The 21930-nt window shown below is 38.7% G+C and overlaps 1 protein-coding gene across 1 annotated transcript in view; it reads left to right on the top strand.

Moving 5' to 3' along the window:
* Positions 1 to 1509: 1509 nt before the first annotated feature.
* LOC149857215 (ATP-binding cassette sub-family C member 12-like) overlaps positions 1510 to 21930 on the top strand; it is a 69980-nt gene continuing 49559 nt past the window's right edge. The window contains exons 1-11 of the mRNA XM_090063277.1: positions 1510 to 1628; positions 2216 to 2371; positions 3861 to 4008; positions 7890 to 8123; positions 8861 to 9034; positions 9526 to 9673; positions 12017 to 12165; positions 14275 to 14382; positions 16318 to 16596; positions 18091 to 18162; positions 20459 to 20583. Coding sequence (XP_089919403.1) covers positions 1510 to 1628; positions 2216 to 2371; positions 3861 to 4008; positions 7890 to 8123; positions 8861 to 9034; positions 9526 to 9673; positions 12017 to 12165; positions 14275 to 14382; positions 16318 to 16596; positions 18091 to 18162; positions 20459 to 20583 — 1712 coding nt within the window. The remainder of the gene's footprint in view (positions 1629 to 2215; positions 2372 to 3860; positions 4009 to 7889; positions 8124 to 8860; positions 9035 to 9525; positions 9674 to 12016; positions 12166 to 14274; positions 14383 to 16317; positions 16597 to 18090; positions 18163 to 20458; positions 20584 to 21930) is intronic.

The raw sequence follows: 21930 nt of genomic DNA, 5'->3' as shown, positions 1-21930 counted from the left end.
GTTATAAGTGGTACAAAATTAAAGGAAAAGGAGAGGTATCAAACAGATCCTGCTATTGTCAATACTGGAGCTATGGTTTGGGTTTTTTCAATAATCTAGGAGAAATATATTGTACAGTGATTAAATATACAGATGACCTGTAGGATGGCCTGGGAACATACCATCTTATACAAAGAATTTACAGAATGATAAAGAGAGCCTAGAGAACTGCACAGAAATCACTAGGACTGAGCTACCTTAAAAAGAAATGAGTGTGAATGGAATAGCAGTTATGAAATGAGGAAATCAGAAATACAAAATGTAGACTCTTGATTGAACTACTTTGATATAGAGAAGGATGTAGGCACAAAAATCCAACATGAATTTAGGGATGTTACCAAAAAAAAGAAATTAAATTCAAGGGAGAGCGAGCAAGATGCAGTATATATGCATATCTTCACATAACTTTAATATAGTCTGACTCAGACTGATTACAGTTTCAAGACTTCACTAGAAAAAGACAGAGACCATGAAAAAAGACTAGCAAAAAGATAAAATATTAGAGGATAAAACAAATGGGGAGAGGTTAAGTTAAGTTCTACATCCTAATAAAAAATACTACCACTTACATCAGTGCATTTTTACCTACATCTGCATATCAGAATTAAGCCCTATCTTATCTTAGTATAGCAATTCACAGAAAAACAAGAGATATGGGAAATAAGACAATCCTAAATGTAATTTAGTGGTAATTAAAGATAAACTGAATGATTTTAAGTAGGTAATTACAGAAGAAGAGGGTATAACAGCGTACAAAAACATTTTGAAGATATATTTAATATTTGTGCTATAAAACCAATGTCACTGGTGCAACAACATTAGACATGTTGACTCAGATTTGATTAAACACTTAAGTCAATATAGTTTTATATGTGGGTTGCTAATGTTAAGCCCCCTATTCATAAGTAGGCACCAGAAATAAATGAGCTGATTTTGAGACTTGCTGAGCTGTAGGCATTTGTTGTGTTATGGTTGAATGTAGAGGGCAAAACACAGTTTCTCTAAACATCACAAAGCGAAAGGAGAACTCAGTCTTATGAATGCTTTTGTGTAGTAGCGCATCTGGGGGAGAGGTGGGGGGGAGGACCAGGGAAGCATCCTCCGGCACTGCCTTTGTGGGAGGATGCAAAAGCAGCCATTACTGCAGCAGCAGCTGATGGTGCCACTGCAATCAGCACAGCAGGAGCTGGCGCTGCCCTCTGTACGGACCTGCCCAGCTATGCATCTGCTTGTGTGTTTTTATAGGTCTCGTAACTGAGCAACCATAGTAATGGGGATGGCATGAAGATCTTTTCCATTCCAATCTTGAATTACCAGATTTTTGTCATGGTTTGTAAATGGTTATATGGTTTGTTACATGTTAACGTTTAATTAAAGTTGCAATTAAAGCTAACATATATTTTTTTCTCTTTTTACTACAAAGAAAGATCCGACAAGTGACAGGAAACCTTGTACCTCTGGATCCGTAAAATGCTTACTTCAGCACCTTATCTGCTACCCAGCCTAAACATACAAGATACTGAAAGGAACTTTCATGAAAAATATGAACTTAGTTTAAAAACAATGATTCCTGTGCGCATTGGAGCAAAGCAAGTTGCATTTGTTTGTATTTTAAAAAATAGAAATAAAAACTGCAGGATAGTTGAAATTGCATTAACTATGCTATTATGAAATGCCGGCTGTCTTGCTTGCTTTATTTTGTTTGTTAACTGGGTCACTACATTGTCAAGACAATTTTAGGCATAATCTGAGTTGAGCTAATCTGACAGAATATGACATTTCAGCATTGTTGAAAGGTAACATGAGTGTCTACCCTGATGCTCTGTGCATGCCCTGTAGCATTATATGAGAAGGACTGGTTAAATACAGCAAATGCCAGTTGATTTCAAATAGTGAAGCTGTTGAGAAGCTGAGCACACAGCATGCTCTGGAAGCTAGAGACTGAGTTCTCACCCTCACAGTGTGACCTTACCTTATCATTAATTAATAAGTAGTGTATTCATGCTGTCTATCACTCTGTTAATGGATGCATAATGGTTTCTGCCTCTAAGTGCAAAAAGGTCTTTATATGGCTCAGAAAACATAATTTTCTACAGTTAACATTTGTAAGGTCAGTGAGATAACTGAAAAATGGACTTGTAGAATACTGTAGTAATATCTTTATTTTTATTCCTAGATCTGCCATTAATCCAGTAGATAATGCAGGGCTGTTCTCATTTGCTACATTTTCTTGGCTTTCATCTTTAATGATCAAAGGATACAGGAATAATATAAATGTGGACACCTTACCTCCATTATCATATCACGATAGTTCAGATCCAAATGCAAAAAGGTAGCATTTCGGTTTCAGTAAAATTATTTATGTAAGATTTCTGCTTATGTGGCTGTCCTCACTGGAAACCTTGATGCTGAGCTCTTCTGAGGGTACCTGATGTAATATATAATGGAAGAACTTAGCTGGAAAATGTCTTGCATGGTTTCTACTGTTTCACATACTACAGGATCTTTAAGAAAGACAAATTTAAAAGAAAAGATGTAGGATGAGTTAAGGAAAGAAGAAAAATAATTGCCAGCCATATCCTAAAATACACAGAAGGAAAAGAAAATGGGAGAGTAAAAAAGAAAATAAAACACTCTTTCAAAGTTTTGTTTCATTCTCCTTAATCACATATAAGAGGCTGGAGATCCCCACAACAATAAAACAGGGGAGACAAAATCAATTACTGTTCCAAAATTGAGCCTTAGGGTAAAGTTACACTTTATATTTAGACCATACTGAGGGCATTTAAAATGTGAACATCCACACATTAAAGCTTGCTAACTTGTGCTAAGTGCCCTCTGAGCATCTTAAAGTTATGCCACTTCAGGAGAGGGTTAACTCTAGACTGTGCTACCCACCTTATATTAGGATAATTTCTGTCTGCTCCATAGAGATAAAAGGAGTAATCTGCAGTCCTCAAGCATCTCAGGATGTACTACTCCCAGCCCCCTTCCCAACCTCCACCCCCTTTAACCCAGAGAAGGGATATTGCCCAGATTACCTGTTTCCTAGCAATGTCCCTGCTCACCAGCCCTCTAGTGGCAAGTCAGAACTGAGCAGGCAAGAAATAGTGACTTAACATGCGACTGTTCACAGCCTGCTCTAACTTTAATACCACTTAACGCTCCACAGATTTAGTGTGGTCTAAGTGTAACGTGTAATTTCATCCTTACAGGTTGCACACAGAGCTACTAACCATTTTTGCCTTTATCCTGAATGTTTATGCAGGTGTATTTATGATTTTAAATATATGCCTGGGTGTGTTACTGGATCAGGAACAGAACTCACAACATCTTGTAGGATCAAGCCAAAATGCACTGCATAATTCTTTGAAAGGATGGTAAATTTTGCATATTAATGGATTAGAAATAGCATATTAAAGTTCTTATGTAAGAAGAACATGGTAGTATTCATTAGTTTGGCTGTAGTTATACTCACAAACCAATCAATTACTTACTGAAATTCTCATATCTTCTTAAGTTCATTCCATTTTGGTTTCTGTGTATTTTGTTAAATAGTTCGTGCAAACTTTAGATCAAAGTTTCAATGTGGTGTTTTTCCTAGAACAGTTATTTTGAATAATGAATTCCCTTCATGAACTGTAGGTCTAAAAATATTCTCTATGCAATACTTTTTAGACTTCTATTATGGTATTGAATGACAAGGTGAGGAACGGAATCTTAATTCTATTTAAAGTGCAAGTTTCCTATACATGTTTCTGATAAATTGCTGTGACTGGAAGAAACGCTATGTTGTTTTATTTAACCCTTTGTTTTTATAGATTTCGATGCCTTTGGGAAGCAGAGCTTGCAAGAGTTGGGCCTGAGAAGGCTTCTTTGGACAGAGTAGTTCTCAAATTTCAGAAAACACGACTTCTAGTAGATGCAATAGTAAATTTTATTTGTATTGTTTTCGCTTCTTTAGGACCAGTGAGTACTATTCATACTACTGCAAAAACCCTAAAATACGTATTTTTAAATACTGTAATATTGTCTGTTACATATTTAAAATGTATTATTATTTCTTGTTGTTACTAGTTTATTCTTTACATATTCTGCTTTGACAGAGTATATTTAAATAGCCTATAACAATGATTCTCAATCTGGGTGCTGTAAGACCCTTTCAAGGGTGCCCCTAATTGCTACATAACATTACCGCTGCTAGGTATGCAAATATCTACATGATTCACAAAATTAAACCATCTATTTCAAATAGGATTTCATAGGACACATCCTTACAAGCATGCATGTGTGTTTTGCGTCACTGCAAACCTGTCTGCAGTGCCACAAACTGTACATACTACATATGCGTGTGTTTGCCATGATGCTAATTGGTAGAAGGGGGGGGGGGCATTGCCATTGGGAGATCCTAGTGTGAAAAAAAACTGCCAGAAAAAAGCCGGGCAGTGCATGTGGCTGCAGCGTGTACTGCTTGAAACCAGAACCTGGCCAGTCAGAGCCCCATGCTCCGACTGCCGACCAGGCTCCATGCAACCAGATCGCCACCACTGCAGCCCCAAGAGGCCCCTAAAACTCCAGGTAAGGCTGTTGAGGCTAGCCCTGGTACTGGCCACAGCCTCCCCTATTCTACCTGAAGCAATCTGCTTTGCATCAAAGTGCATATGTGGGGCACAAATATGTGTTGCTGCTAGTTGTCCCCAGGGAAATGCCCTTTCCTGTTCGTGGGGTTGTGCCCATAGTGTCCAAAACATTCTGATCTGTTGTGGTCCTCCTGAATTTTTTGCAACAAATATTTTTTCTATTATTTTTCCTTTGTCAAAGAAAAGTGACAGCTAAGAGCTGGCATTATCTGAGGGGGGCCTTAAGTCTAATGACCGAAATAACACTAGCCTAGAAATTAATACTAAGCTAAAGCATATCGTTTGTCTTATGTTCCTGAAAACTTTTTTTGTGTACAGTAACATATTGAGCTCTGCTATGGTGAAGGTTTAATTGTGTCACAATAATGTGACGTATTACACAGAAGAAAACTGAAACCTAAACAAGTAAAAATGGTACAATAGTTGGGTAAATGTTGCCAAAGTTTTCCAAGACTATCTGTTCACCTTTGTTTTGTTTTTATTTTCTACACATGTTCTAGCAAAGGCACTAATATAAGTGTTAGAGGAACAAATAATTATAACTGTATATTGCAAGAGTTAGGAGGCAGCATTTTTGTTTTTAGAATCTGAACAAGTAACATGATTTAATACTAAAAAAGGAAAAATCCTTTTTCTCTTCAGGGCTTTGTGTTACCCACCCACCCATCCTGTCACCTTCCTTTTGGATGTGCAGAGACTGGAATACTAATGAAGAGACATCTTCTAGTCAGATTCCATGAACACAGACACACATGAGTTGTGCTTTCCATGGAAGCTGGAGGAGAGCATCTCAGACGTTGTCTTCACAAACTGTACTAGTTTAACTAAAATAATTTTTAGTTAAACTGGTACAGATGCTTATTTGTACACACCTAAATTAGTTTGCAACTGGTTGATAATGACTTAGCTTTCTGTAACTAAGGGCAGAAGGCAGTTGCATTATATCTAGTTCCAAGACACTCTTTTTTGCTGTGTGGGTTAGACAAGAGGATCTGTGGTTGCAACAGAGTCTTTTGACCTGTCTCTCCATCTCCCTCTTCTGCTCCTATTTCCTACTTATAGCTGACACAAGAAGTGGTTACTGAGCTGTGTGCTAAACCAGGAGTATGTAACCCTTGCACAACCTCTAGAACTCTGCCCCTACTTTGCATATGACCAGTTCCACTGTCAAGAAAGCATCCAGGGCAGGATTTGCTCCACTGCTAGAATAATCATAGTATGCTCCCATTAACCACCTCTTGTGAACTGAATGGGAAACTGAAACCATTTTTTGTTACTCAGTCACTGATGGAATTTAAAGTATGAACAGGCCTTAAAGGCCATTCTCTCTATTCATTGCCTGTAATACGAGGAGGCCAAAGACAGTTCAGGACAAAATGAGCTTAAATCTTCAACCTTTACATTTTTTATAAAGCCGTGTCTTACTTTGATGTATGGAGCGTATTAGTAATACCTGATGATATGGAAGGTATGGGTCAAACCTGATGTTTTATTACAGTTTTTTAAAGAGGTTTCCTGGGGACATGGGATATCAGCTTCAGCTCCCAACAGTCCAGCTACGTGTTTAAGCAAAAGGACACATCATAGTCTATATGTGATGAATCAATGGAAATCTAAAGTATTTTATTGTTAAACAGTGAATTCTTCACAGAGATCCTAATAGCAACATTCTCTTGTTCTGAATGCATCTTCCTCCCCATCACTGTATCATCTGTCTCAGGAAAACCTGAGACTGGCACTTGGGGTGCAGACTTAATACCCCTCTAAGGTACGTATGGGGCCTAATTGCTAGGTCTGGTGTGGGAGAAAAAGGAATGGATGGAGGAACTTGTTTCTCTGCAGTAGTTCAGGGATCAGCAGGGAGGAAATATATATGTGGCCTTAGGCACTGAAGTCTTAAAGATTTTATTCATGAAACAGGTACAACTTTGTAATCCATTTCTTCCTCACTGCTACAGCTGGTATTCAGCTTTTACCCTGAAGCAGGAGACTTTCTAATTATTATGTATTATTTGTACTATGGTAGTGCATGTGTTTTCCTCCCATGTCATGTAACTGTAGATATTCTCATTATCCAGATAAATGTCTGAACCTTTTTCAATCCCAATAAATTCCTAGTCGCCCTGGTATCTGTGGCAGTCAATTCCAGTGGTTAATGTAGTTTTGCATAAATAAATGTTTCATTTTATCAGCTTTAAATTTGTTGCCCTTACAGTGATCATATGCTGGGAAGTGGGCTGAGATGTGGTTTTGAATCCCCTTGGTTTTTCTAGGGCTTAAAAACTGTTCTTCTGCTTCCTGGGCAAGTGCTCTCTCTAACCATTAGCTGGCAAGCAAAAGTCATACTTTTGAGTGAAAGTAACATCGGTTGCTGCACTTTGGGTTAAGTTCAATGTTGCCGGTATGCATTAGGTGTGCTTAGGTGAGAGTTAGCCACCTAGCTGTTCAGCACTCGGGGGGCGGGCGCTTCGACTACCCGTGGCCATCCCCCTCAGGTGGCCCCAAGGACTAGCGGCACTGCCGCGCGACCAACTGGGTTTTAACAATAGTGTGCATGTGCTGAAACATAAACTGAAGTACCTAGAGATTTTTGCAGCCCAAAATATAGGTGCCAAATGAATAACAGGCACTTAACAGGTGGCGGGGTTACTTAGGACTGCTTTTTGTGACTTTCAAGACTAACTTCTGTCTATCTCCTGTTTGGTACCTACCTTGCCAATGTGCATCTGGCTTTAAAATAAGAATAAACTCTTCCTTTAGAATTAGTTATTTTAGAAAGCAATTGGTTTCAAATTATTAAGGAATCCCTTCCTAAACATTACCCTGATAAGACATTTAACCACTTAAAATGGAGGTAGCTGAAATCACCCTTGTTGCTGTTTATTAACTAATGTTTTTGTTTGTAATTACCTCCATCAAAGAAAGGTGGCAACTCTTGGTCACTAGCAACCTGACCTCATTTCAGTGAGCGTTACCAGGATATAAATGGTACTGATTCAATAATTCAAGCATCTAATCTTATAATTTGTGACCACAAACCAAAACTGAAAGCTGACATATATTTGCTCTAAGACTGCAATTTAAAGACATTCTAATAGTAAAATTAAATTAAATTAAATTAAATTTAAATGAATTCTTTGAAAGGTTACTATATTTATAGACATTTTCATAATGATATTTTAAAAAAATCTCTCTGATATTACTTTGCAGACTGTGATCATTCATAAGATCCTACAGCACAGCGAAAGCAAGTCCAAAGATATTGTTACAGGAATTGGACTTTGCATAGCACTTTTTCTTGCTGAATTTTTCAAAGTAATACTTTGGGCATTGGCATGGGCCATCAACTACCGTACAGCCATACGATTAAAAGTTGCTCTGTCTACAGTTGCATTTGAATATCTATTGGCATTTAAATCTTTGGCACATATCTCTTTTGGTGAGGTAAGTTTTCATAATGGTATTCTATAATTTCTGCTAGTTATAAATGTGCAAGCTGTTTTAGTGAAGTGCTAAGAAAAACGTATATTCACTGAATCTACCTGGGGTACAAACATGTTTATTAGACTCAGTCTAGGTTTAGGTGACTTACTGTAAACCTAGACAGGGAGTAGAAAGTGCAGCTATTCACTGCTGCCAGGAGTAGTGCAGGGAGCCTAAAGTAATTTAACTCAGGGCAGGCAAGATTGGGCAAGCTGGCTGGTCTTCAGGAGGGTTTGGCAGGTCTCTGGAGGGACCAGAAGGCCTAAGGGTAGGGAGGGGGGTGCTCTGTGGGTCCCTGAGAGGAGTGCAGACATTCACTAGATTGGATTAACTCCTTCCTAGGATCAGGTAAGGTGAAGTAACTTAAAGCAGGCATGCCATTTTTTGGCCAGTTAAAACCCTGTGAATACCTGCATGAATAGGCATTTAAATTGACCTAGCTAAATGTAATGCATGTATGCACCCTTGGTATCCTAATAAATAACATAGGGGCAGTGGACCCTGAAAGATCTATCTTGGGGTCATCGAAGCCTGTCACTGCGTGTGTCCCTACTCGTTTAGGGACATGCCCACTTGTTTTAAAAAACACTTTGACACCTTAAAACACTTGTTATAAATATATATAAATAATAAATATTATAAAGGGAGTATTATATATATCATTACAGTTACGCATATATCTCTTTATACTTTTGTAGGTTATCAATATATTATCTACTGATGGCCATCGTATATTTGAAGCAGCTGTTTTTTGTCCTCTGCCAATTACAGTGCCCATACTAATAACTGTTTGCACCGTATACTCTTGTCTTATTCTTGGTCCAACTGCACTGATTGGAACATTTGTTTATATTATATTTATACCTCTGCAGGTAAAGTAATTAACTTCCTAATTATTTTAAATCAATCAATGCTTATGCTAAATATTGGATTTGCAAAGGTGTAAGATGAGAATATATAGATCTTTGGTTTTGGTTTTTCACAAGATCCTGAATGGAGGGTAAGTGACCCAGATCTCACAGGGAGAATGAATACCAGAAAAAGAGTGAGAAAGCAATACAATATATATATTACTGGGTATATAAAGGGAAGCTTGAATGAGGCCCTTAATGTACAGTGCAATATTGTAGTAAGTGTTAATAGAAAATGAAAGCATAAATATTTAAAAAGGTGTTTGAAAGCACATGGAGGGAAGATTCTGAAAGGTATAAATACCAACTAGTGAGGGAAAAATATATGGCAAACAGCCCCTAGTGATACTGCCAAGCACAGGTATTTTGCTATGCTCACACACTTAGGCAGCTTTGCTTACATTCCCATTTTTATGAGATGTTTTAATAACCTTTTTATATCTTGATTTCAGATGCTCACAGCTATGCTTACAGCCATGTTCAGACGAGCTGCTATTTCAGTAACTGATAAGCGTTTGAGAACAACAAATGAAATTTTAACTTGCATTAAAATGATTAAAATGTATGCTTGGGAAACATCTTTTGCAATGAGTATTAAAGGTAATTGAAAGTTGGTATTTTAAAGTAGTATACAAAATTGTAAGCATGATTTTCTCTTAAGTATCAGTGAGATACAGAAACTTAAATTGCTCTGTTATAATCTTCAAAACCATTTATCAGTCTTTCGGAAGGCTCTTCAGAAACCATCTGCTCTGTTTCTCTACTGAACAGAGTATAGTAAACAGTGAAATATTACTCAAAGTGCAATTTACAAAGGTTCTTAAATACCTAACGCTTTTGAAAAATCCAGTAGCTCCCCATCTGCATCTTTAGGTTCCCAGAAATCTTTTAAAAGCTGTCCCTACAACAGAAGCACCATTGAGACTTAGTTAGACTTAGGATTCCAACTCATTTAGACACTTTGGGAAATTTAACTCCTTAAATATAGGTTATCTAATCATTTGCTACATTTGACTGTTATAAAAGCCAAATGTGATTGTGCATGTGCTGGCTTACGCATGGGACCATAACCTAGCTAGCATGGGTAACAATAGCAGTGAGGTTGTGGATAGGACATCCTAGCACCTTGTATATTTACTCAGTCCCTGATTGCTAGTGCCGCCATGCATGTCCTCCAGAAAGGCCTTACCGGGACAACAATAGACCAAGGTGCTCCTCTTAAAGGAGAGTTCCAGCCAATGGATGGAGATAAAGATTAGAACTGGTCATAAATTTTCTAACAAAACAGGTTTTCACTGGAAAATGCTAATTTATCTTTTTGTTTCAATGAATATTGTGCTGGCCTTCCTTGTAGTCAGCTTGGGTGACCAAGCTTCTAGGAGCTGTGGCTCCAGGGCAGTTGTGCCATGTGAACAGGCCCTAGATCGTTTTTAAGTTTTCTGCCACAGAGCCATAATGCTACAAGTTTGGAAGTTCTGAAAAAAACCCTACTTGGATCAGGGTTCTCACAGTTTCCAGCTTCCTACCACAAAGCCAGAATCCTGGCAGCCCTGAAAGCCTTGGCTCTCAAAAGCTCCAAGTCTGTGATTCTAGAGCTGCAGTAAAGATCCTAACATCCCAGAGATCCCTGAATTATGATTTCCAGGCTTCCTGCTATGGATCTGAGGGCCTGAAAATCCTGCACTGAATAAGATAAAGTGGAATACAAATGAAACACTGGGGCAAATAAATTTAGTGAAAAGGGAACAAAAGTACCAGGCTGCTCCTGTCCCCAAGAAGGTGTTACTATGAATATCAAAGAAGCAACTCTCCATCGGTTTCAAGCACATGGGAATAGATGACCCAGCTGTTCCCCCATCATACAGGAAGCAGAGAGAGAGCAAGAACTAAAAGCATTAGGAAAGGCCAAAGGAGGCTGCAAAAGGTAAACAACAAGAGACCTGTATGGAGCGAAAGTTGTTGGGCGTGTGTAGACGAAATAGGGGCCCTAAATTGAAGCGGTGGGTTTTAAAAAACACTGCTTCAATTAAGGGCTGATTAAATCCTCAAAGGAGTTTTAGTTTGCTGGGCCCCAAGTCATTTCAGGCGCATTACGCCAACAAATTTCCTACAGCAGCTGGAATTAATGCGCAATATGCCGCTGACACATGCAAACACTGTCACAATTAAAGCAGTGCAAAAATATTTAGCTCACTTTAAAGTGTCGTGCCCTGGGGTGTCCAGGCCAGCAAAGAGCACCAAAGCTACTGGTGTAAAAGGGTAACTGATGTGCTTTCGTCAGTTCCAGTACAACTTACTTCATGTTTTTTTCTCCTCTGATTTTGCTTTGGGTCATTATTTTCACACAAACCTCTATTCAAATCAAAAAGAGGTTTTGAAACCATACAAGCAAACCTATCATCCAGTTTATCACAAGCCATGGTAGCTGAAATTCTACCCTCTTCAGGTTCCCTTCTGAGCTGTAGAGTATGTAAATATAATGTTTGTATCAAAATACAAGATAAATATGGTAATGAAAGGAGAGGAGAAGAGCTGTCTAAAATTAGTATATGTTTAACTGATCATAAGTGCAATTTTTTAGAAGTCTAGTTATTTAATTATCTATCACTTATTTTTTTAACAACCAATATATGCATACACATGCAAGCACACACACCACAAACAACTGGATTTTGCTTACTCTCATTTTCGCTAAATGTTAAATTTAAAGGAAATTAGATGCAAAAACAGTGTTTAATTTTAAAATCATATTGAAACTGTAACCAGAAACTAGATAACTTAAAGATATACCTTTGATTTATGCAGGCAATTCTTACTGATATATGTGACTACCAAACACAAGATTAATGCAAGGCCTTTACTATACAGAATGGCCTTCTCTTGCAAACTGTGAAATTTGTTTATTATCACATTGTTTATACTACAATATTGTATCTTTCACAGGTATCAGAAAAATGGAAAGGAAAATATTGGAAAAAGGAGGATATGTACAGAGTGTAAACCTTGCTCTGACACCTATTGTATCTACCGTGGCTGTTGTCATGACATTTATTTTACATACCCTTTTAAAGCAGGAACTAACTGCATCAGTTGTATGACTTTCTCCTTTTACCTATTTTTCTAAACATCAGTTGTGTTTTCCCCTTGTTTCCCTGTAGCACTATAACTTTTTTGTAATAGGTTTCATTCCTATTAATTTTTTTTCTCCCTGGGATTTTTAATGAAGGGTAGCTCTCAAAAGAACATAGCTTAATTACTTTTTGGTGCAGCATGTACATAGCTAATAAACAACTGTGGCTGCCATTAAAAACTGCATGGCAAAGGTGTTGTTGATAAATTAATGTGATTACTAATTGGTGCACCTGCTAAATGAAGATACATGGTCTTTTAGAGGCTTTCTTTAACAGAAAAGACTAGACCTTTGGGATCATTCACCATCCACTACTTCCAAATGGGACCAAAATTAGATCAAAGCAAAATTCTGTTTCCTGAACAGCATGAATGTATCCATTTAGAAAGCAGCAGCTAAAGGAAAATAATGCCAGACAGAGTAAACATGCAAACAAAGAAGAAATTTTCATTCAAAACTTTCTGGACATGCAGAGAATTTAAGGGCAAAAATGCTAACTATGATATGAAAGTAAGGCTACAACAAAAACTTAAACAAAAGAAAACCAGAGGAAAAGATTCCATGTAACACTGAAAAGATAGCACATCTGGGTGAAAACCTGCTTCAGTCAGTTCTTGCAGGGCCTGCAGTAATGTGACTGATTCCTTGCTTTTGCCTATAGGACTTGCATAACACCCAGATACTTTCTGAGACTGTAAAGCCATGGTAATCTTGTTTTAGAATAATTTTATCAAAACCTATTTAATTGCTTTACAGTTTCATCCATATTAATTTCATGACCAAGCTTTTAAAAATTATTTCTGATTTTAGGGTACCCAGCATGAAATACTCTAAAGGGACCCAAACTTCAAAAGTTGCTAAAAATCCTATTTTCTGAAAAACGTTTAACAGTCCATAAATTCTATTGAAAATCTTGGCCTAAAGCTCTTTCCCATACTGACTGTTACTTGGGAAAATATTACATTAATGGTGTGCTTACAGCAGATCACATCCACTCCAGATTAGTTAGGGAAGTAAATAAGAAGCAAGCAAAAAGGTTATCATCTTTTTACTCTGCATGCAACTACATAACAGAAGAATGAAGGATAACTGAAAGAAAGTGAGGTAGGTGTGGGAGACGGCACTTTAATTAGAGCAGCTCTTGGCTCCTAAAGGACTCGCAGTGTCTTGTGTATTCACTGTCCCGCACTTCAAAATGGCGGTGGGGGTGCTTTAAAGCTCATTCAATGAGCTTTAGTTAAAGTGTTCTTGACACCATTTTGAAGCATGGGGGTGCTGAATACATAGGACACTGAGACTGTTGGAGTGTGCTAATTAGCATGCTCCAGCAGACTCAGTTAATTGAGTCTCCTCTGATGCACTGTAATTACAGTGTGTTGGAGCCGGTGTCCCACACATCTACAGGCACCCATTAAGTCTAACTTCTGTTTTAGGATAAAATACTAGGTTATTTGTTAGGCATGGAATAGTGTTTTTCTTAGATTTAACAGGAGGTTAGACACTTGCCAGCATAGGTTTGCGAAGCATAAACCTTTAATTTTTTTAAAGGAGTGACGATGAATACTAAGGAAGACAAAGCAATGTACGTGATTTAGTTGAATTTCAGTAAAGCCTCTGTACGGTATCTCACAGGCAGTTTGAGGGACAAAGAAAAAAAGTAGGCTTCAATATTAGTATAGTAAAATGGATCGAGAGCTGGTTGGCCAGAAAGGTTTGAATAGTTACAGTTACTGGACCAAATTCTCCCTGTATCTAACTTCACTGAAATCAATGACATAAAATCAAGGAGCTATTAGCCACAATTCTCACAAAGTGATATCCAAGAAATCTCAGTTATGGCACCAATGCTAATTTAAAATATTCAAAGGGTACATGAAAATGGAAAGTAGTTGCATGGGGCATTAGTTGTATAGGTTTTATTTATTCAAATAGGAATCACACAAAGAACTTACTGTTATCTTTCTTTTTTCCTATTCCTTAAATTATAACACAAAATACATTGTAAATGTTTATAGAAAATAATAGTCAGTGCTAAAATCATAAAATCCCTCTCTCCCTTTTTCCTTTGCAGGCTTTTAGTGTAATTGCTATATTTAATGTAATGAAGTTTTCAATTGCAATCTTGCCATACTCAGTGAAAGCAGCAGCAGAAGCTAAAGTTTCCCTGAAAAGACTGAAAGTAAAATATTGTTTGAATATATTTAAGAAATGTTCTACTGAAAATAGATCTGAACTATAACTTTACTCCTTGTTAAGAGTTTTTGGTGCCTGACCCAATAAAAAGATTTGGCTGGACAATGGATAAAGCTTTTGTAATAGCAATAACTACAGTATCTAGCTCTTAAAGGATCTAGTTAAAGAATTCCTATGTGACTTCATATCTTATTTCAAAATGTAAAAACTAAAATATATTACTTAAAAATAGTTCTATAAAATAATTATCCAATAAATTGGAAGCTGCCATGATCCTTCCCCTTTTTTATTATCATCATCATAGCACTTAAGCATGCCCAAGTATCCTGGACTAGGATAATGTTCCAAGTACTGTATACAAAAATTTAAAGAGGCAAGAGAAAATAAGAGAGACCAAAATAATCAGCTTTCCTGTTGTCATGCATTCAGAATTAGGGAGTTTTACAAGAGTTTTTAAAAATGGGAATTAATTTATAAGTAATTGTTAGTCCAACTGTTAAGTGAACCAACATAGGCTTGTCTGCCTGTCTAGCTGCTGTGTGTTCAAATATGCAAATAAATTATGCATTTAATGTATATACACACATTGGTTCACTAAGTTGATAGGAGAATTATTTTAGATTATTTTTTAAAAACATGCACAACTTCTATATTTTGCTGTCATGATTGTATATAACTTACCTTCTAACAACTCTTCTATTTTCTTGTTTTCCATGCCTTCTTATGGGACAACTGACTGAATAAGTTCTACTTTCTTTCCTCTAAGATGACTGTTAAAGAAATGCCTGGCCCTATTGATAGGCCAATTAGAACTGTTTTCTGAATTAAGATACTGAGGGTACATCTATACATGAACTTAACTGCAGAGTAGATGAATTAGCTCTACAGTAAAGTATCAGAGTTTACACGTACCGGTATTAGGGCACTGTAGGCTAATTAACTAGTCCCTGATAGTACTATCTTACAGTGGAGTACTTTACTGTGCTGAAATGCACAAGTAGACAGAGTGTAAACTGCACCCAGTCAGCCCAGCCAGCCAGGGGCCTGCTCTGTCCCAGCGCAAATTGCTGCTGTCCCATCCACATGTGTAGATGCTGCTCCTTGGAGCAGTTTACTCTGGCACAAACTGTGCCAGAGTTTATTGAGTCACATTAATCTCATGTGTAGATGCACCCTAGGGGCTTAGACAGAAGTAACAGTTTTTGCCTGATCTGGCCATAGAAAATGGTCTATAGTCATGGCCAAACAAGTGTATGTCTGCAGACCACTTAAAATGGCTGATTTGGCAAAAATCTGAACACTTATTGAATGAGAGGTCAGAAGACCTTTCCAAACACAGCGTCTTCTGTAATTTCTGTCTGTGCTGCCTCTCAGCCTATCGCTGTTTTCAGAATGGGAGGGAGGAAAGGGAGTGAAGGAAGTTCAGTCTGGGGGTTTTTCAGCCCCTGCTGGATGGTGGAGTGGGTGTATTGGAGCCCCGCCATCACAGGGTGTGCCACTGCTACTTGTCCCAAGTGTCTGTGTTCATCTGGATGTGGCCTGTGTCCAGGTCTTTGCATAATGGTGCCCTTTGTATTAGAACTAGTCACTGAATTTTTCTGTTAAGATAAAGCAGTCACAAATGGATCTGAATTCAAATGGTCAAAGGTTTCATCAAACTACACCAACTCTCATATATTAAAAGTGAAAATCTCCTAAGAACAATCTTTTTGCAGTTTTTCTGCTGCAATATTTTTTTCCTACTGCAGGAAAAGGCCTTTCCTGAACAGATTTTGCTGCCATACTAATTTGTATGCCCAGAATCTCCCCATTTCACCAAGTCAGCTCTTGCTGAATTTATCAAAGCAGTCATATGTTTTTCATTCTTCTTCATATTTTAACTAATAAGCAGCATTCTTAAACTGTCTCTCTCATATTTTAGAAAATTCTTAAAGCTGAAATCCCTCCCATTTATGTAAAGCAACTGGAAGATTCAGAAAATGCTGTAGTAATGGATAATGCCACACTATATTGGGAACATCAGAATGGACACAGGAAAAATGAAAAGAATAAAAAGACTATGAACAGAAAGAATGCTTATAAATGCCAACCAGAAACAGAGCCTGAATTTTCTCACACGGTGACATCCCAGACAATGGAGGAAGGAAAAGTGGATAGCAAAGTTTGTGTTTTGCGTAACATAAGCTTTACAGTGAAAAAGGTATGTATGTATTAAAATAATTGTCCAAAAGATTATTTAACAATCTACCATGCAACTATTTGGATGTCCTGCTTCTTCTGCCACCTCTGCCTTATACTGCTCTATGGATTAAAACAAAAGTTTAAATTTTCCTCTCACTTTTCCTGCACCTGTAAAGCACTTGTTGGACTATTAAGAAATAATACAGGAAACCTTCAGTATTCATGGGTTCAGCATTCACGGTTTCAAATATTCTCGAATACTGAACCCGCATTTTAAATACACTTTAAACACTTAGCGGAGCTCTTCAGGAGCTCCGCACTTGCTGCTGCTGGGCTCCCACCACCAGGCTCCTGCCGTCACTGCCGTGCTCCCACTGTCACCGCCGCGCTCCTGCTGTCACTGCTGGAGCCGTGCCTCTCTACCCAAGCCACCCAGGGGCACTGCATTCATGTAGGCAGACTGTGTTTATGAATGCAGTGCCCTATTCACGGATTTTACCATTCACAGGGATCATGGGAATATATCCCCTGCAAATGGTGAGGGTCACCCGTAATAATTTTTACTGTTATTATGTCATAGTGCACAGGAAACCCAAGGATGGAACAAGACCCTAATGTAGGCTATGTACACAAACACAGAACATGGTTAATGGAATGCAACTCTCACTCTTAAGTAATGAGACTAATTTTAGCAAATAAACTGCACATTCAAGCTTGGCTGTTTATGCCAGTCACCAAAATAGAGATTTATTTTTTAAATTCCTTACATTAATTAAAATCCTAGGCTACAGAACCCTAAACAATAAAAACATGCTTTAAAAAAGATTCACATTACTGTATTATTACAAGTGGCAATATTTTGTACAGATTTTACCAAACTGCTTCTAACACTATCTCTACTTTCTTGGGTTTCAGATAAGTATTATGGCCATGGTATGGGAAAGCACATAAGTACAAGTTTACAATTAAGTGTTTATGTGCCTTTTCCAGAATAGGAGTGTTCTTAAGAATTAGAGCGTATAACATTATGGGCAACTGGTGCCACTTTAGTCGCAGGGGGCACATGCCCCCCTGCACAATCAGTCTCACTGCCCAGGGGGTTGGGTCCCCCGTGGCAGATCTCGATGCCGAGGGAGTGGTCCCTCTGCAGCAGATCACACTGCCCAGAGGCAGTTCCCCTGTGGCCGATCACTGTGGCCAATCACTGCAGCCACTTCCGGGAGTGGCTGTGGCCACTTTTGGGAGCAGCTGCAGTGATCACTCAGCACTTGCAGGGGGAACACCGGTGCTCCCAGCTGCCACCCTGCCCATCACCAAAGCAGCGAGTGTGGCTTATCAGGGGATGCACCAGTGCTCTTAGGGGGTGCACCCCTGTGCACGCCATGCTCATTGCCACTGTATAACAGGCTGTATAAACTACTTGTTCCATGATCACAGAATGGTAGACAATGTGACGTGGGTTCTTATTTTACAAATACAGTTCAAGTATCTTCAAAATATGTCTCTTCTGTAGGGAAAAGTTTTGGGTATTTGTGGAAATATTGGAAGTGGAAAGAGCTCAGTATTATCAGCCATTCTAGGACAGGTATGTGAATCACTTTGGACTAACTTCTATAGTGACTTTTATTTTCCATTTATATTAGAAATATATACCTTGTTGAATGTTTGACAGTGCTTGTTTTGTTATGCTGTTCTGTTAGCTATCTTGAAAAATAGAAAGATGCAGGCAGGCACATTGCTTCTTCTGCAGCTTTTCACAGTTCAACTCCAACATATCTCATGAAAACAGAAGCATGCAGGGCAGTTTCACCCAGTGGCAGTCACAGGCTGAAGATAAATGCTGCTGCCACCAGAAAGATCAGGAGGTGGCTGTGGTTCTCAGAAGCATTTACTCTTACCACAGGCCTTCGCAGTCTGACCCTGCACTGTGTCTGCTGGAAACAGAAGTGTGTGGAGCAAATGGAAATGTCCTGTATATAGCACTGTGCAAAATGGCACCATTCCATTTCAACTAGCATTTTGACATTTCAATGGAACAGTGTTTCGTTTTGAATTTAATTTCGATTTGAAACCACCGTTCTGTTTCATTTCATCAAAACAGTTTCACTGTTTCAATGCTGTTTCAATGTTTCGCTCATAGGCTATAATGGGGAAGCTTGAAACAGCCTATACATTTGTCATTTCTAGCTTAATTTGGATGAAATCTACAGAAATGGTAGCTCCTTCTGAGGGCATGAAGCTTGCAAGTTTCAATGAGATAGGTGCAGGGGTTTCAGGGAAACTGCACCTTAAATCTTGAAAGCAAAACTCATGTCACATGTATGTGTTAAGCCACAGCAGGGTCAAAACTGCAGGCATGCTAGTCCCTGCTGAGGCCACAAAGCCTGCCAAGTTTCAAGGAGATAGGTGCAGGGGTTTTGGAGAAACTGCACCTCAAGCTGCAAACAAGCAAAACTCATGACATGGGTGACACTGTGTGTGAGTTAAGGTGCAGCAGGGTGAAAGCTGCAAGCATGCTAGCCCTTGCTGAAGCCATGAAGCCTGCCAGCTTTCAAGGAAACCGGTGCAGAGGCTTCTGGGCTCTAGGGCCCTGCACCTCTGGCTGTCGACAGGCAAAACTCCTGACATGGGTGCTTATGCAACTGACTATGTCTGTCCGGGGGCACACAGCGGGTGAAAACTGCAGGCCTCCTAGGCCCTGCTGTGGCCATGAAGCCTACCAGCTGTCAAGAATATAGGTGCAGGGGAGTCTGGGTTCTGGGGCCCTGCACCCCTAGCTGCTGACAGGCAAAACTGGAACACACAGCTCAGTAACTGACCCCAAGGCAGAAAGCAGGGCGGTTCAAACAATGCTGCCTTGTCTGCAGTTTTTCCATCCCTCCTCCAGAGCACTGGGATTGGAAGGGACCTCAGGGAAGGGAGCCAGGTTGCGTGGCAGGGCAGCAGTGTACAGCTGTTTCCCTGGAAGAACAGCTCTGAAACACTGAAATTTTCTGAAACATTTCCAAAACATTTCCGAAATGTTTTGGATACCTCATTTCATTTCAGAGGTGTTTCTGAGCCTTCCATTTTGATTCAGATTTGGTGTTTTGGGTGCAGAAATGGCCTGAAACACTTCTGAAAAAAAACAGCTGCTGAAATTTCACACAGCCCTATTGGACATCTGGGATGGTAAGTTTCTAACAGTACATATGATGGGCTGCCAAAATGGGGCAGAAAACCAAATAGGTTTCTGTTAGAGAAACTTCTGCCTAGTTTCCAGTGACATTTTTTCAAAATTGACATACTCCCATGGGACATCTTGATTTCAATACATTGACATTTTTGATGGAAAGTCAGTCTCTTGGAAAGCTTCTGAAATGTTCTATTCGTCAGCTCCAGCCTACCTTCTACAGGAGAGGGATTCTACACAGAGGAGTGGGAAACAACATAGGTAGAAACTAAAGCTAGTTCCAGGAGAGTAAGTTAAAGAGGAGACAAGTGAGGCACCAGGCCCCTGTGCTGACTTAAGGAGGGGCACAAAAAATGGTTACTATAGCTGCTGACACAACACTGCCTCCACTGCCAGTGGCCTCATCACTGCCCAGTACACCACCACTGCACAGGGCGCTCAACTATATCTCTAGCTAGTTTTATAGTAATTGATGCTTAAGCTTTTTGTGCTACTTTTATAGCCTCTACTTCTCAGCCATTCCTGAAAATAGGGCAATAAATAGGGCATCCTAGAGGAATTGTTTAGGTAAATACCCAACAGAACTGCAGGTTCTTCTTAAGCCACAAACTAAATACCTACTTTATATACTGCAAGATTAAACTCAGATAAAATGCCCCTAGTTTATTTAAGTTATGTTATAATATTGCTTTTTCAAAATCTGTTTCAGTTGCACTTGAATAATGGGACAGTAGGTGTTGATGGAACATTAGCTTATGTGTCACAGCAAGCATGGATATTTCACGGAAGCGTTAGACAAAATATATTATTTGGAACAGAATATAATGAACAGAGGTAAACATTAAAATATAGTGTACATGTGTGTTTTTACTGTATGTTCCTTTTTCTTTCCAGTGAGCTCCATTTCTCTTAGAAGATAGATGCACCAGTAAAAAATGGTATTTACACATACGTGTGGCAAACTATAAGGGCACTGAAAGTGCTAGATTCAATCTACATTCAGTAGAACTCAGTAATCTGCTGCAGTCATCAATGCCAAACATTATTTCCCAAAACATTACCTCCACAGCCAACCAAAAGTTGCTACCAGAAAGAGTGCAACAAGATCAATCACAAAACAGAAAACAGCACCTGTGTGAGGATCCCAGCATCAACTTCCTTTAAAATTAAAGCTTCCAGGTCCCTCTCTATACATGTATGTCCAACACAGCAAATTGAGTAATCTAATTAGTTGGTTATTTTAATTATTTTTATATCTTTGAAGGCAATTGGATTATTTAAAAGTGATACTAACTTTATATCAGGCTGCAAATGGTGGCTGGTTATTTTTTTTTTTTGTTTCTTGTTTTTGGTTTTTTTCTATGACTGACCTTATTATTAGGTACTTTCTTTCCTCAGGACCTGTACTGTACACACATTGTGATGATTGTTCGATTATTATTTTAATCCTATTATTATGTAGCATGTGTTCAGATTCCAGATGCAGTAGTATGTGTTTCTAATATTAAAAGACAATGAGTGTGTTACAATTTTCATAAGGTAGATAACAGGAACATCCCCAGAAATCAAAAGCAGCAGTTACTGAGTTCTGACACTACTAATTGATATATTGCATATCTACACTGCAGTCTGCAAAGCAGTACAGATATATCCAAGCTAGGTTTAAATGATCTAGCTTGGGTACTAGTCCATCCACAGTAATGTGTAGCTGTGCACATGACAATAGCCCTGCAAGAAGAGTAATACAAGTGGCTTATTCCCCTCTCCACAGTGATTTGGGGGTGTACACGCTTCTATATTTATATAGGCTGCACATGTCACACAAAAGGCCATCTTACATGGGATGAGGCTTTTGAAGTCCCAAGTTGGAAGAAATTAACTATACTAAAAGAATCCAACCCAATGAAATGTGGAAAAATATAGGAAATACTAAATTCCCTTAAATACCTATGAAGTTTTCTCTGCAGTTTTTAGACCCTCTGTAGATATGACTTTCTCACTCTCCACTGGAAGCTGCCAAGAGCAGCACCGTATATCTACCCATATAGAATTTCATTATAAGAATTTCAGAAGCAACTTGGTCACAGGGCTGACAGCCTAATACAGCCACACCATATATGCAAAGAAACCATGAGGGAGAGAGCTGGATCTGAAAGAGTGAATGATAGCCACGGTTACTAA

The sequence above is a fragment of the Crocodylus siamensis genome, chromosome 9 (genome assembly GCF_052110815.1).
Source record: "Crocodylus siamensis isolate JL-2025a chromosome 9, ASM5211081v1, whole genome shotgun sequence".
NCBI lineage: Eukaryota > Metazoa > Chordata > Crocodylia > Crocodylidae > Crocodylus > Crocodylus siamensis.
Note: the sequence above shows the minus strand (reverse complement) of the source record. Positions and strands in the feature narration are given on the sequence as shown.